The following is a 13245-nucleotide window of genomic DNA, read 5'->3' as shown; positions in this document are numbered from 1 at the left end:
TCAGATTCAAGAAGATTAGAAGGGATAAATACTTGGATTTGTCAACTATCATGTGTGCTTCATTTTAAATGTTTACCGACCTTCTGGTTTCTGAGTAATTTGTGTCCAAATTGATTTATTCAAGGTAACTTTTGACGTTTTTACGCTAAGGTTACCTACTAATACCATGGAAAAAAGACAGTTCTCATTGTCTCATGATCTAGACAACACAGTGATGGACCCTGGTATAAAACTAATTGTAGTTGCCCTCAAACGAAAGGCCACAAGACGTAACTGACTCCAAGATGGACTTCACAAGTCTGCAATAACGGTTTTATGCGATTTGTGTGCAATTAAGCAAATTAAAGTCACTTTAGTGCCTTTGTTTCTTACTTCAATCCTCTTTCAACCGCTGTGAACCGACATTATTAATACATGATAGGGTCTCAAGTATCAATAAACGCACATAAAGAAAATAATACATTCAAAGTGCTTTATAAAATGAAGTTTTGATTGCGATATCCACCAATTCTTACCTACAAATACTGAAATGTTACTTACGAATACAGCATAATACGTGCCATGTGTAATGAAGTGTCCATACCAATGGAAATTAATCGTCAAAAACTTTAAGCGGTACCCCAGGACACTATTATTACCCATATACGGATTCATTCAACAATTATTTATTATGTAAAATTGCTGATTAACTACTTGTATATATCAAAATGAAGTGTTCAAAATCTTGCTAAAAGCATCAACATTTTTTGATCTAAGGTAATAGCATTTATTCATTTGGACGTGCCATCTGAAACAGATCTAAACACTACCATTTTATTAATTCATTACCATAATAGCAAAATTTAAACCTCTAAACTCAATATAGATATTGTTAAGTCGCTCATGTTACCTACGAATACCCGGGTTTCTTCACCTTTTCATTTTATAAAGCGTTAGGTGTATGCGTATAATTCCAAATTTTCTTGAAACCATATATCCCACTCGTTCTTATACAATGTGTAAATTGATTCATACTCATTTGATAAATAAAATACAGAAGCTGACCTAAACTTCATTTTCAAAAATAAACTAGCATAAATTGACTAAGATCATAATGATCGCGTTATAAAAACAAAAATAAATATTTTTTGGTTGAGCTAGCATTTTCCTGACACCCTGTGGTCTACATTACACGAAAAAAGCGTTAATGGGAATATTCCACTTGTTTTAGGTTGATTAGTATTGCGATAGTGAAAGCATCCTAGTGGTATTCGAGGTAACATTGGGTTTGATATCACATTTACTATCACACGTCCTGGATTTATTTTTCAAGATTAGTAATGGCACTTTTGGTTCCTATAAAAACAAAAATAAATATTTTTTGGTTGAGCTAGCATTTTCCTGACACCCTGTGGTCTACATTACACGAAAAAAGCGTTAATGGGAATATTCCACTTGTTTTAGGTTGATTAGTATTGCGATAGTGAAAGCATCCTAGTGGTATTCGTAGGTAACATTGGGTTTTGATATCACATTTACTATCACACGTCCTGGATTTATTTTTCAAGATTAGTAATGGCACTTTTGGTTCCTATAAGGCCAATATGTCATCAATCAATGGGCAAAAGGAAAAACTTGTGGAGACATTTTTATATCGGACTTTTATTTTTGGCCCGTGGACACTTTTGGTTGGATTCGACCATATATGAGTTACCCTTTTCGCTTCTGCTTTGGGCACCCGACACTAAAGCAATAATTTACACAATATTAGTGAAAACTTGTCCACGAATGACTCGTGCCGTCATTTCACAAATTTTCGACTTTTTCAAATAAACATTTTACACAATAATAGTGCCAAAATGGTCCACCAAATGGCTTCAATTAAGTCTTCATTTTGCAAAAGTTTCTTACTACTCAGGGGGCCACATCCCCCCTCAGACACCTTCCTGCGTCACGAAAGCGTGACATGCTGCGCTGCAGCACCGATGATTCTCCTTTTTTGCCCCCCTTTTAAACAATGGCCATGGTGCAGCGATTGTGTGAAAATCACTCTAGTTTCTGTGCGCTGTGATTGCAGTATGGTTACACATTCATTTGGAACTTTGGAAACCACTTCCTGACCATTGATAAGACCCAAATAGTTGTAGGATATACAAAACAAACCACAGAGTGATAATGTGTATTTGGTAGAGTGTACACTGTAATTGGTCATGGTCCATCACCTTGACACAAAAACTCAATAATTGCTGTTTAATTGTCCAAAAAATGATGGTACTTTAAAAAAGAATGAGAACTTGGCCCTATTATTGACAAGGTAGAAATGATGGCTGAATAGGCCTATATCATTTGTAGGGATTAATTAGACGTGCATCACACAAATACAATGAAATGTTTTTATTTGAGGATTGATTTACCCTTGTCCTTGACTGACTCAAACAACTTTCTATTGACTGAAGTATTTCCTAGCCTTGGTATATGATGTATAATGGTCAATATAAATAATACTAGGTTGGTTTTCGGAAGTTCACCACCCAGTTCCAGTTGCCAATGGAGAAATAAAGTATTTTAAACCATATGATAACATGCATTCATGTAGGCTATTGCTAGCAGGATTGATGTATCTGCAACCCGGTCCACAAGAGTGTGTTTTTCCCCATCCATATAGTGTTACAATTTTGTAATTTAATGAATTAGTAAATGTGTTTCCATCCAATGTCGCCTTATTTGTACGAAAATGGGGGAGGGGGATGCCCTCCTGTTTTCCCAGTAAAAACCCAAAATTGCGAAAATTTCTACTTTTTACCGCAATTTTGTGCAAATTTGTTGATTTTGCCCCCCCTAAATTTCCCCTCAATATCATTGGGCTAGTTTGAAACATGATCGTGAACTGTATTTGCCTCCAAAAATTTCCAGCATGCCTGCATTGCTCCATTATACCATGTTTACTCAATAAACCAAATCCGAGGCCAACATCATGAATGATGACATGGTAAATACAGTGGTGTTTGTATGACCAGAAGTGATCACGGCACAATGGCGAAGCTGTGCTGACCAATTTTGTGTTGTTGGGGAAATCATGATAAAATGATGAAAAACACTTGTGTGGACCAGGTCTAGACCGTAATTTGTATACTTACCAAAGAATTAACTTATAGCCATGTAGCAAGGGCCAATGCACAAACAACAAGGGGGCAAGACCGTGCCAGCTAGGAACCTTCACTCAGTTACACACAGTCCGGTCAGAACCAGTATGAAGGAGGCATGCCTTTCACTTTCAGTTAAAATGTGTAAAGAAATTGAGGAAAATTGTCAATATTTTTGGACAAAAATTTAGGTAAATTTAGGTGAAATCCCATGATTATGATTTGGTCATTTGAGGTGATGTGGATGAATAAATTTAATGAATATGCATGGATCATCTGAGCAATTTCCAGAAAGTAGCTCCATAATACTTGGACAAAATTCACTAATTTTAATCTTTTTTGTGTTCTGTATTTTGTCATCAACAGAGGCTTTATATCTAACTCCAGCAGCTACAAGTATAACAAAAAGTGTTGGCGAGAGTGTCTTGTTCACATGCACAAATAACGACCCGTCGTCCCAAGACATACCCACGTGGCAGGATACAGACGGATATCCTATAAGAACTATTGACAATGGTAAGTATGTACAGGGATGGGTGGGTGGATGGGGAAGTTAAGGGTGGTCTTAAGAATTACGGACATTTTCGGGCCTCATAACTGATAAATTGTTGGTCTAAAGTATATAAAAGTATACATATTTAGAATGGCAAACAATATTTGAAAGTAAGATCATGCTTTTTTATGATTTTTTTGAAAATTAAGCATTTCGTTGACCATTTTTGGTGCAAATTTCTCAAAGTTGGTCATAATTTAAGAAAAAAAATAAAAAACAGATCCTAGATATTTTTGTCTAGTTTTTAAAAATTAATAAACAAATCTTTTTGACCCAAGAATTTTTTTGTTACGTTGAACGAAAATATTTGGGCAAAAAAAAAAAATGTTTTGGGGGATTTGGGGCTAAAAATTAACATTTTGGCCCAAATTGACCTCGGATGAATTGATCAAGTCTTTACCATTCTACATGTATACTTTTATATACTTTAGACTAACAATTTAGCAGTTACAAGGCTCTAAGTTTCCATAATTCCAGGGTTAAGACCATCCTTAAACAAAAGGTACAGCGGTATAATGACGGATCCACAGTTTGAAAGAAGTAAAAATGTTACACTTGAAGGGGGTGTGGCAAGTGAGTCAAAGTGTTGTGACCTGTCAGGGGGTGGATGGTGTACTTGAAGGTATATCCAGATTCTGAATTTGATATAAGTGTTACCCTGGGGGGGAGTGGGTAAAGGGGCTGTGACTTGTATGGTTGGGTAGGATACTTGAAAAGTATGACAGCATTTACTTGGGAGAAGGGGTGGTGGTTAAGTACCACAAAATATATTTTGAATATTGCTCAAAATACTAGTGGGGGTGGGTATATAAGGGAATTAGATAGCCTATATCGGCCCTGTTCATGAGAGCGCAGAACTGTTGTGATTTGGTAGTTCACAGCATCTTGCGAATGGTAGTGAGCCTTGGCAAAAATTGCATTGATCATTTCATAGCGAGCATGTAGAAGAATTCAAATATATCATTCACAGATACTTTTGTAGGTCCCGTGGTTCTTGAGTTATGTTGCAAAGAGGGCTGAAACAATAACACTTTTGTAAAACGTTCATAACTTATTTAAACAACAATTTAATTCCAGCACATTTTCAAAGTATATGATTTGTAGAATGAACTTTTGCAAAACATCAAAGTGTTATTTCTCAATAATATATTAATGAAAATCAATTGTTTTGGCTGCAACAATATGTTGTGTATCCTTAACCCCCTGAGCACTACCTGCTGATCTAACATTGCCTCTGATTGGTCAATTACATGATATCTACACTTAAATCACCAATCAGAATGGTGCTTTGCAAATAATTCACCCCAATTTTTTTGTGTTGTGAAATCATTCTAACAATGTTGCTGATTGGTCCAATTGATAATGAAAACTTCTTTTTGGCCAATCGGCAGATAGTTCTCATGGGGTTAACTCATTATCACTGCTGTTCATTTCTAGGTGGATCCCAAGATATGCATGTGGTTGTGTATCCAGCAGACAAGAGATCTCAGCTGAATATTTTTAACATCATCCAGAATTATGAAGGATCATATGGCTGCGTCCTCGGCCAGGATTCGGACTCAAGAAGATTAATTGTATTTGGTAAGAGAAAACGGTCAATATGCTGGTGAAGTGACGTAATAAATCGGATTAACTACCATAGCAATAGGTGAAAACAATTTTGTATAGCGTTGCACTACAAGCAGGTTGAACCCATCACCTGTGTATGTCTGCAATCATAAATTGAATACAATACCGGTTTTTCCAAAGATACTTATCTTACAGGTGCGAGTGATCAGCATGATAATATGGTTACAGCGTGAACGTGCTAGTGCAGCACAGTATATTCAAAAATTGTTTTCATCTATTGCTATGGTATGGTTGTTAATCCGTTTATTACATCTTAACTTCGCCAGCGTATTAGTACCATTTTATCCACATTGTTCCTCATTGATAATGCAGGGTTGCTGATTTTTTTTGATTTAAAAAAAAATTTGAAAATCATAGGCATAATAAGCAATCTTATCAGGTATTTACAAAAAATCAAAACATGTTTTTACATGTGAAAATGTCAAAGAAAAAAATTGGTAAAATCATGGGAAAAAAAACCTGTTGAATTCGGCACCTTGAAGATGAATTTTTAGCAATAGATAAATTACATCATAGATGTATCTTAGTTGTATCCAAAAGTTGTAGAAGCATGAAGTAAAACAGTCAATCTAAGAAAGAAATTAACTTTTATTTATTCAGGTATGTCCTGATTTCAGGCTTTTTATAATCCAGATTTACTCAATAAGTGGCACTGAATTGGTTGATGCTGCAAACCTCCCCCAAGATGGCGCTCAGGGCACGTGCCCTCCATTGCCCTCTGAAGGGGTTTCAGGATATAGTTTTGGGAAAACCATAAGTAAATCTGATCTGAAGCATAGACCGTGAAGACATGGACGGTCATCTGCGGCATATCCTTTGAAGCTATGATCGTCTCGCACAAACACAAAGGCAAGATAGTCTTCAAACCTGCCATCGAATCGATTTACCGTACAAAAGGTCAATAACCCAACTCTCGTCCACTCAATTGCATTATCAGTCGCAATCCAAATGAATTTTGCGCTCGGAGCATCCGTGTAAGTGTGACGTTGAGACCAAGGCTTATATAACGCAAATTGAAACTCATTCAATGCCAGAGTAACAGGTAGTGTTAGATAAATTGAAACGGTGAATATATGTATTTATTTAATTAACTTGAAACTGCAGCAAATAAGGGTTTTTACCGTTTCATTTCTTGTAACTATAATTGTTTTGCGACAACAGAGTTTACAATTGCAGTCGTAACTGTGTCAGAGACAACGTGTATACTTCGATTGAATGCCGCTTCTTTCAAACACGCTAATCCAACAGGTGCGAGTGAGACGTACATGGTTTCAGCATAATGTGAAATTTCTATAGAATCACTATCCAGACGACCGTCCATCTCTTCACGGTCTATGTCTGAAGCCACGTTTTATAATTAGAACAAGGGCAGCAGTAGATTTATACAATCTGGACGAATAGGTAGTCTTTATATTTGTAGCAAAAACCAAATATATGGTAAATGAAATGTTTTATTCATGCATTAAAATTTTCAGCATTTTAGCTGTTTTGTTATAACAGTGTTTTTCAACCTATTTCTGAATGAAATTCACAGAAAATGGTAACAAAATATGGTTTTCAGTGTTTTTTTCTTCTTCAAGACCAATTTTCATGCCTGTTTTATTGTTGTTGATAATTGTACCTAACAGAGGAGTTGGAATTCCCAAATAAGTGTCCTCGTGGTCCCAATGACCCGCCATGTGACAAGACGCATCAAGACAATCAAGATATCATCATTCACGAAGCAGACAGGCTGGAGTGTACAGTGATTGGTAAACCAGAACCAACAATAGGATGGAACTTCAAGGGCAATCCTATCTCGGAGCTTGGTAAGTTTGGAAAAGTATAAAAAAAAGTCCCAAAATTTAAGAATTATCGAGCGTAGCGATCAAAAAAAATCAGGTTTTTACGCTTTTTTTGATAAAAAAGGTCAACTTTTTGGGAAGAAAGTCAACTTTTCACAAAATTGCCCCTCCCCCTTGGAAAAAAGTCCACTTTTTCAAAATCAGCACCCCCCAAATGAAATCCTGTGTACGGGCCTGATGGGGGCTAGTCTTTGTCAAAGACTCTTGTGATACATACCGAGGGATAGGAGAGAGCGGCATTGAAGTTAGGTAGTCAGTTAGTTTCCTTTATGGATAATATAGGTACATGGTCTGTGCAACCAAATGTGTGAAAAGATTGAATTTTGGAAATAAATCTAATAGTGGAATTTACTTGTTGCAACTTTGCTACATTGCGTCTGGAACTACCAGACTTTATCAGGCAACTGACCCGCTGGACTGGTCACGTGATAGACGGCTAGGTATCGTCTTGATGGCCCGGTACTGTGAATGAGATAAGTTGAAGCGGATTGATAATGAGGAAGTCGTTATTCTGGATCAGGAGGAACAGTGGCATAGGAGAGGCATTAAAGAAGCCGTCTAGGAGCGTATAGTGCAGCCATCACTAAACCAGAGAGGGGGACTCCGCTTTAACTTATCTCATGCATGGGACCAGGCCATCAAGACGATACCTAGCCATCTATCACATGACCAGTACAGCAGGTCAGTTGCCTGATGAAGTCTGGTGGTTCCAGACTCAACGTAGCAAAGTTGCAAAAAGCAAGTTCCAAAATGTTAAAAAAATCCTGAAATTTCCATGCTTATAGTATGCAAACCACAGTCCACACACAATCTGTAATTGCCGAAAATGACATCGTAAACCCAGAAGTGAACCAGAAGTCATAGACCCGAAGTTCACAGTTTGTCATTCTGCCGTGAATTTTTTTAAGCTTGCCTAACAATTTTTACAGGAATTATGGTTGTAAAAGAGACCTAATAAATGCCCCCCCCCTCCTTTAGAAAATGTAATGCCAGGGGGCATTTATTAATGGAAATATACGGTATGTTAAGAAAATGTAGAAAAGTGTAGAAAAATGATACATGATTAAAAAAAATCAAGTAAGATTGTTTCAAGTTGTTTGCATGGAGGAAAAATTATTGTTCAAAACTTACCACTTTATGGTACTGAAAGACCTCCTTAAACTTCTTCTAGGGGTAGTAGGATCCTAACATTTGTCTACTACTTCTCTTTGATAGATGAACGATACACATTCCAAAGAACAGTTCAGGGTGAGGAGATCACACACATACTTGCCATCGGTAATGTGACGCGGTACGATGAGGGACTATACAAGTGCCAGGCTTCCCAGCTTGAGCAAGCTGTGATCAAATCTCTGGATATCACAGTAGACGTACAAGGTAGGTAAAATTGAAGATACATTTAAGGGAAAGGAGATCACACACATACTTGCCATCGGTAATGTGACGCGGTACGATGAGGGACTATACAAGTGCCAGGCTTCCCAGCTTGAGCAAGCTGTGATCAAATCTCTGGATATCACGGTAGATGTACAAGGTAGGTAAAATTGAAGATACAGTTCAGGGCGAGGAGATCACACACATACTTAACCATTGCTAACGTGACACGGTACGATGAGGGGACTATACAAGTGTCAAGCTGCCCATCAAGCTGTGCACAAACCTATGGATATCACAGACATACAAAGTAGATCATCTTTCTAAACACTAAATTTTTTTTCTAGTTGGCATGATAAATGGGTTTGTTGCTTTGTTTCATGATACGTTGATATCGCCAGCTTCTGAATGAAGGTTTGAGGTGCTGGCCTTTTGTTAATAAGGGATCATATCAAAATCTCGACCGCCGGTTGATTGGCAGTTAAACCGCTTTTCATTGTTTAGAACAATAGCAACCGGCTCCAACGGAACGGAACTGGTGGCCAACCGCTGGTCGAGTTTTGATTTGATCCATAAGCTATTATGTGGTAACATCATACTGTCATAATTTTTATCCCAGAACCACCCAAGATCATCCTACCACCGCAAGACAAAAACGGTACCGAGCATGGTTCAATCACATTCTACTGCCGAGCTGAAGGCGACCCGCAACCCGAGTACACCTGGTACCGTGGCGGCGGCGACCCGCTACAAGACGGCGAGAAGTATACGCTGGGCGACGAGGGTCGGGAGCTGACCATCAAGGACCTGGTGAAGAACGACTTGGGCGATTACACCTGTCAGGCAGAGAATGCAGCTGGAATAGACCAGAAAGCAGGCTTTCTGAATGTCTTCATCCCACCGCTGCTGAATCCGGCATTTAATCAGACAAAGAGTCTGAATGAGCAGGTGGAGTTGGAGTGCTTCTTGAGACGGGGAGAGGAGGACACATGGTTGAGGTGGAGAAGAGGTGAAAAATGGTTGAGAGATGGCAAACAGGTATGTATTTCATGGTGGTCTTAATGGTTAGAGTGTTTGACTCGTGGTCCAAAGGTTGTGGGTTTTTAACCCTGTCAGGGCCTGCGTGTTGTGTCCTTGAGCATGACACTTTATCTTGGGTTGTTCCGCTCCACCCTGGTGTAAAATGGGGAACTATTAGGGGATAGTCATATAAAATTGGCAACATTATTGTTGGCTGCCAGATGGTGATATAAATGTAACAGTGCTTTGATAGTTCTGTTGCTTTTGTGAATTGCATTCTAAGAAATTGTTGCATGCATGTAAAGCAATAAAGTAGAGGTGGCTATGTTGGCATGAAAAGTTATATTAGTAAGGTTCCAATTGGAGTTTCTTCCACTGATTCGGAGACATACCGACAAATAAGGCCTTGAAATACTATGCTGTGTCTGACATAATCCCTGAACATGGCAAAAATTCCAAGTCGGCAAAAAAATATGCTTCCAGCCATGCTGAGGTCTTCATCAGTGCTTTGGCCCCAGTTCTTTAAAGTATAAATACTCGGAGACACGTTTCTGACTATAAAACATTTGTACGAATGTGTTTTCTAGGTGCTGAACGTTTTAAATGTTCTTTGCCGAACATAGTAAGGTTTGTGAAGAAATACATATAATTTACATACTCCACCTACCATAATTACAGTACCCTCCCAATATTAACCTCAAAATTTGTTAAAACCAAACTCCTCCATGAATGCTGACAATTCCAAGTTTGTATCCAGTGGCGGCGCCATCGGGGGGGGCTGCCCCACCCCAGTAAAACCCAAAATTACGAACATTTCACCTTTTTTATGTAATTTTGCGCAAAATTGGTTGATTTGCCCCCCCTGAAATTCACTTTGCCCCTCAATGTCCCCGGAAAAAAATGTCTGGCGCCGCCACTGTTTGTATCATTCTAATAATTTGTCGTTATTTCCAGGAGTTCAACGAAAGGTGGGAGGTTTTCTCCCGTGTGGAGCAGGGTAGCACAGTGAAAGTGCTACGCATCACTGATATCACGAAGGAAGATGAGGGGCCGTATACCTGCTGGGCAGAGAATGCCGGAGGAGAGGACGAAGAGGATCATTGGCTGCTGGTTGAATGTAAGTTCAGTTCGGTTCAGTTCAGTTTTAGTTGATGCCTCTTTGAAGCCTCCATCTCTGTCTTCAGGGTTGCAAGTTTTCCTGCTTCTGCAGGAATTCCTGGTTTTTTTAAAGTCCAAATTCCTGCACTTTTCTTTTTTTTCAGCCCGTTTTAGAGGCTTTTGGCCCTGATTCACACACTTTTCAGGCTTTTTCCTTCAGGTCAGCTTGCATCCCTATGTCTTACACAATGCAAAAGAAGTGTACATGGAGTAGTTAGCCTATAACGACGGCTCTAGAAAATCATCACGTAAATCTAACGTAAATCATCACAAAACATTATTTTCAGAATGATTTCAGTATCGAAATCTGTATAGGAACAGAAAGTGCATGATGTGGTGTGCACATTCCAGTAACGTGTTCAATTTGTTTGATCAAGCATGCTTCATTTCCATAAAACTCTTACATTTTGTCTCCAAAATCATATGTAAATGATTCTCAATGCTACACACATACACAAAAAAAAATTATGTTCAAAAAGTCACAGAAAATGTACACAATTTGACATAACTTATTGATGGTCAATATTTATATGGTTTCTTGGTATTTAGAAGGGCAACATGAGTAGATAGTAAGAAATAAAACATCAGGGTGAAAAATGGTATATAGTACTTGGGGAAATTGTGGATCACGGGAGAACTCTGTCAGACATTGAATGATTCACCCAACAACCAAAAATTTCTTCTTTCCTGCAGATGCACCTGTTATCGATCTTAACCGTTCACCTCACGAGGTCAAAGGTTGGGTGGACAACGAATCCAACATGACCTGCCACTGGGACGCTTTTCCAGACGCTAAGGTCAGGTGGTCGAGAAATCAAATTCCTCTTAAGGACGGAGTCAATGCTACTATCGAGACGGAAGAGGTTATTGGCGGAGTGATTACGATACTATATGTAAGTCAAAAGTAATTTTGAGATTGTGTTTGTGTGAGGTTACGTCTGTAGACCTGGGACAACAATGTATTAATTCTGATAGGAACAATTACTTTGAAGTTTACAAAATAGAGGCCCCTAGTTTGTTGGTTCAAATCCTGGTCCTGAGCCAGAAGAGCACAGCATCTACCTACCTACCTAATAGTCAGCTTCATGCATTTCTGCACATGCTGCCTGGCTCAAGAGATGCTTCCAAGTCCTACGGTCCAGAGCTGCAACCTCAGCATCCTTTACAGTCCACCCTAGGTCCAGCCTTGAGATGTCTCTGTGGATGACGTCTTTCCATGATGTCTTTGGACGACCAGGTTTGAGTTTCCCATGGGTTGGCTTCCAAAGATAGAGCCTCTTGGGGGTGCGGTCTTCATCCATACGTTGCAGATGGCCAAACCACTGTAGGCGGCGCTTTCTGATAACTGATGTGATGGGGCTGTTTGGTCTTGGATCAAATACAGCATCTAAAGGGAGTATATTCTGTCATTACAGTGTATCTGCTTACTTCTCTATATCAAATGTATACAAAAAATAAGTAAGAGCTGCTTAAATATTGAGAGTAATAATAATATTTTACAGGCCTTATTTTTTCAAACAAAGTTTAAGCACCCTGTTATATAATCAAGTAATTGAAAGTTAGAAGTGAATGATTTAATGTGCAATTTCTATGGCACGTGCAGTTGTATTATTTTACTGCAAAACACGATGGGATGGACATTTGAGCTGCTGTGGGCTAGAGGAAAATCTCAAATTTGTGAAAATTGTTGAAGCTTTTTTGAGTAAAAGTTGATAACCTAGCTATCTTGACTCATTTGGACCTGCTGATATCAGTCAGTTTTGGTATATCAGGATGTCTTGTCAACTTACGGTATTAAACCCAAAAAAACTGTATTGTATTTATTATTTCTTTCTCCCCCCTCTCCACATCCATAGGTGACTCCGACATCCAGGGATTTTGGCCCATACGAGTGCCATGCAGAGAATCGCCTAGGAAAAGCAACTCATAATATTAATTTCAAGCAAGTCTGTAAGTAACTGTATTCTGCAGAAGTATTTTGCACTAATTTTGACACTGTTTTTGGCTCTGAGCGGAGCTTATCAGTGCCTTTGTCATGCAACTAACTAGCATTCATTTTCAGGCCACAATACGCTGTTGGTTTTTATGCTAAGGATCATTTAATGACTGATATGAAGACTTAAGTTTCGTTTCTAAGTTTGGCTAAGTTATTTTCGAATCGATTGCACTCCAGATTTTATTGAAATTCAGGCGATAAAAGTATTATTTTTGGGTAAAAAAGACCAAAATAGTCACGATAATCGAGTTATATCTTGGTTCCCTGTGTGTGCTAGAGATTATTCTGGTCTGTATAATTTAAGATGCGTAATACAGACGGAAACCAATGGAGGTACATTTCTTAAGATTTAGTTCAGATCAGAAATTATTTGACTACTTCTTAACTTGTCTTCACTATTTCTTTATAATTTAAATAAAGAGATAGGTAAGGAATGTCAAAAATAGTCAAGAACATGTCTGAATCTTGAATAAATCCCGAATAAATCTGAACAAATGACTTTTCTGGGGACTATTTGGCTTGCGCAAGTGCAGTCTGAAAGCACTGTGC

The 13245-nt window shown here is 38.4% G+C and overlaps 1 protein-coding gene across 11 annotated transcripts in view; it reads left to right on the top strand.

Moving 5' to 3' along the window:
• Positions 1-13245, top strand: part of LOC140169891 (neural cell adhesion molecule 2-like) — a 100129-nt gene that overhangs the window by 61295 nt on the left and 25589 nt on the right. For all 11 annotated transcript variants that reach the window (XM_072193206.1, XM_072193209.1, XM_072193210.1 and 8 more), the window contains exons 2-9: positions 3489-3638; positions 5113-5256; positions 6933-7112; positions 8364-8525; positions 9142-9560; positions 10497-10659; positions 11394-11593; positions 12557-12650. In XM_072193206.1, coding sequence (XP_072049307.1) covers positions 3489-3638; positions 5113-5256; positions 6933-7112; positions 8364-8525; positions 9142-9560; positions 10497-10659; positions 11394-11593; positions 12557-12650 — 1512 coding nt within the window. The remainder of the gene's footprint in view (positions 1-3488; positions 3639-5112; positions 5257-6932; positions 7113-8363; positions 8526-9141; positions 9561-10496; positions 10660-11393; positions 11594-12556; positions 12651-13245) is intronic.

This window comes from Amphiura filiformis, chromosome 14 (assembly GCF_039555335.1).
Source record: "Amphiura filiformis chromosome 14, Afil_fr2py, whole genome shotgun sequence".
Lineage (NCBI taxonomy): Eukaryota > Metazoa > Echinodermata > Ophiuroidea > Amphilepidida > Amphiuridae > Amphiura > Amphiura filiformis.
This window is presented reverse-complemented; position numbering and strand designations above follow the sequence as displayed.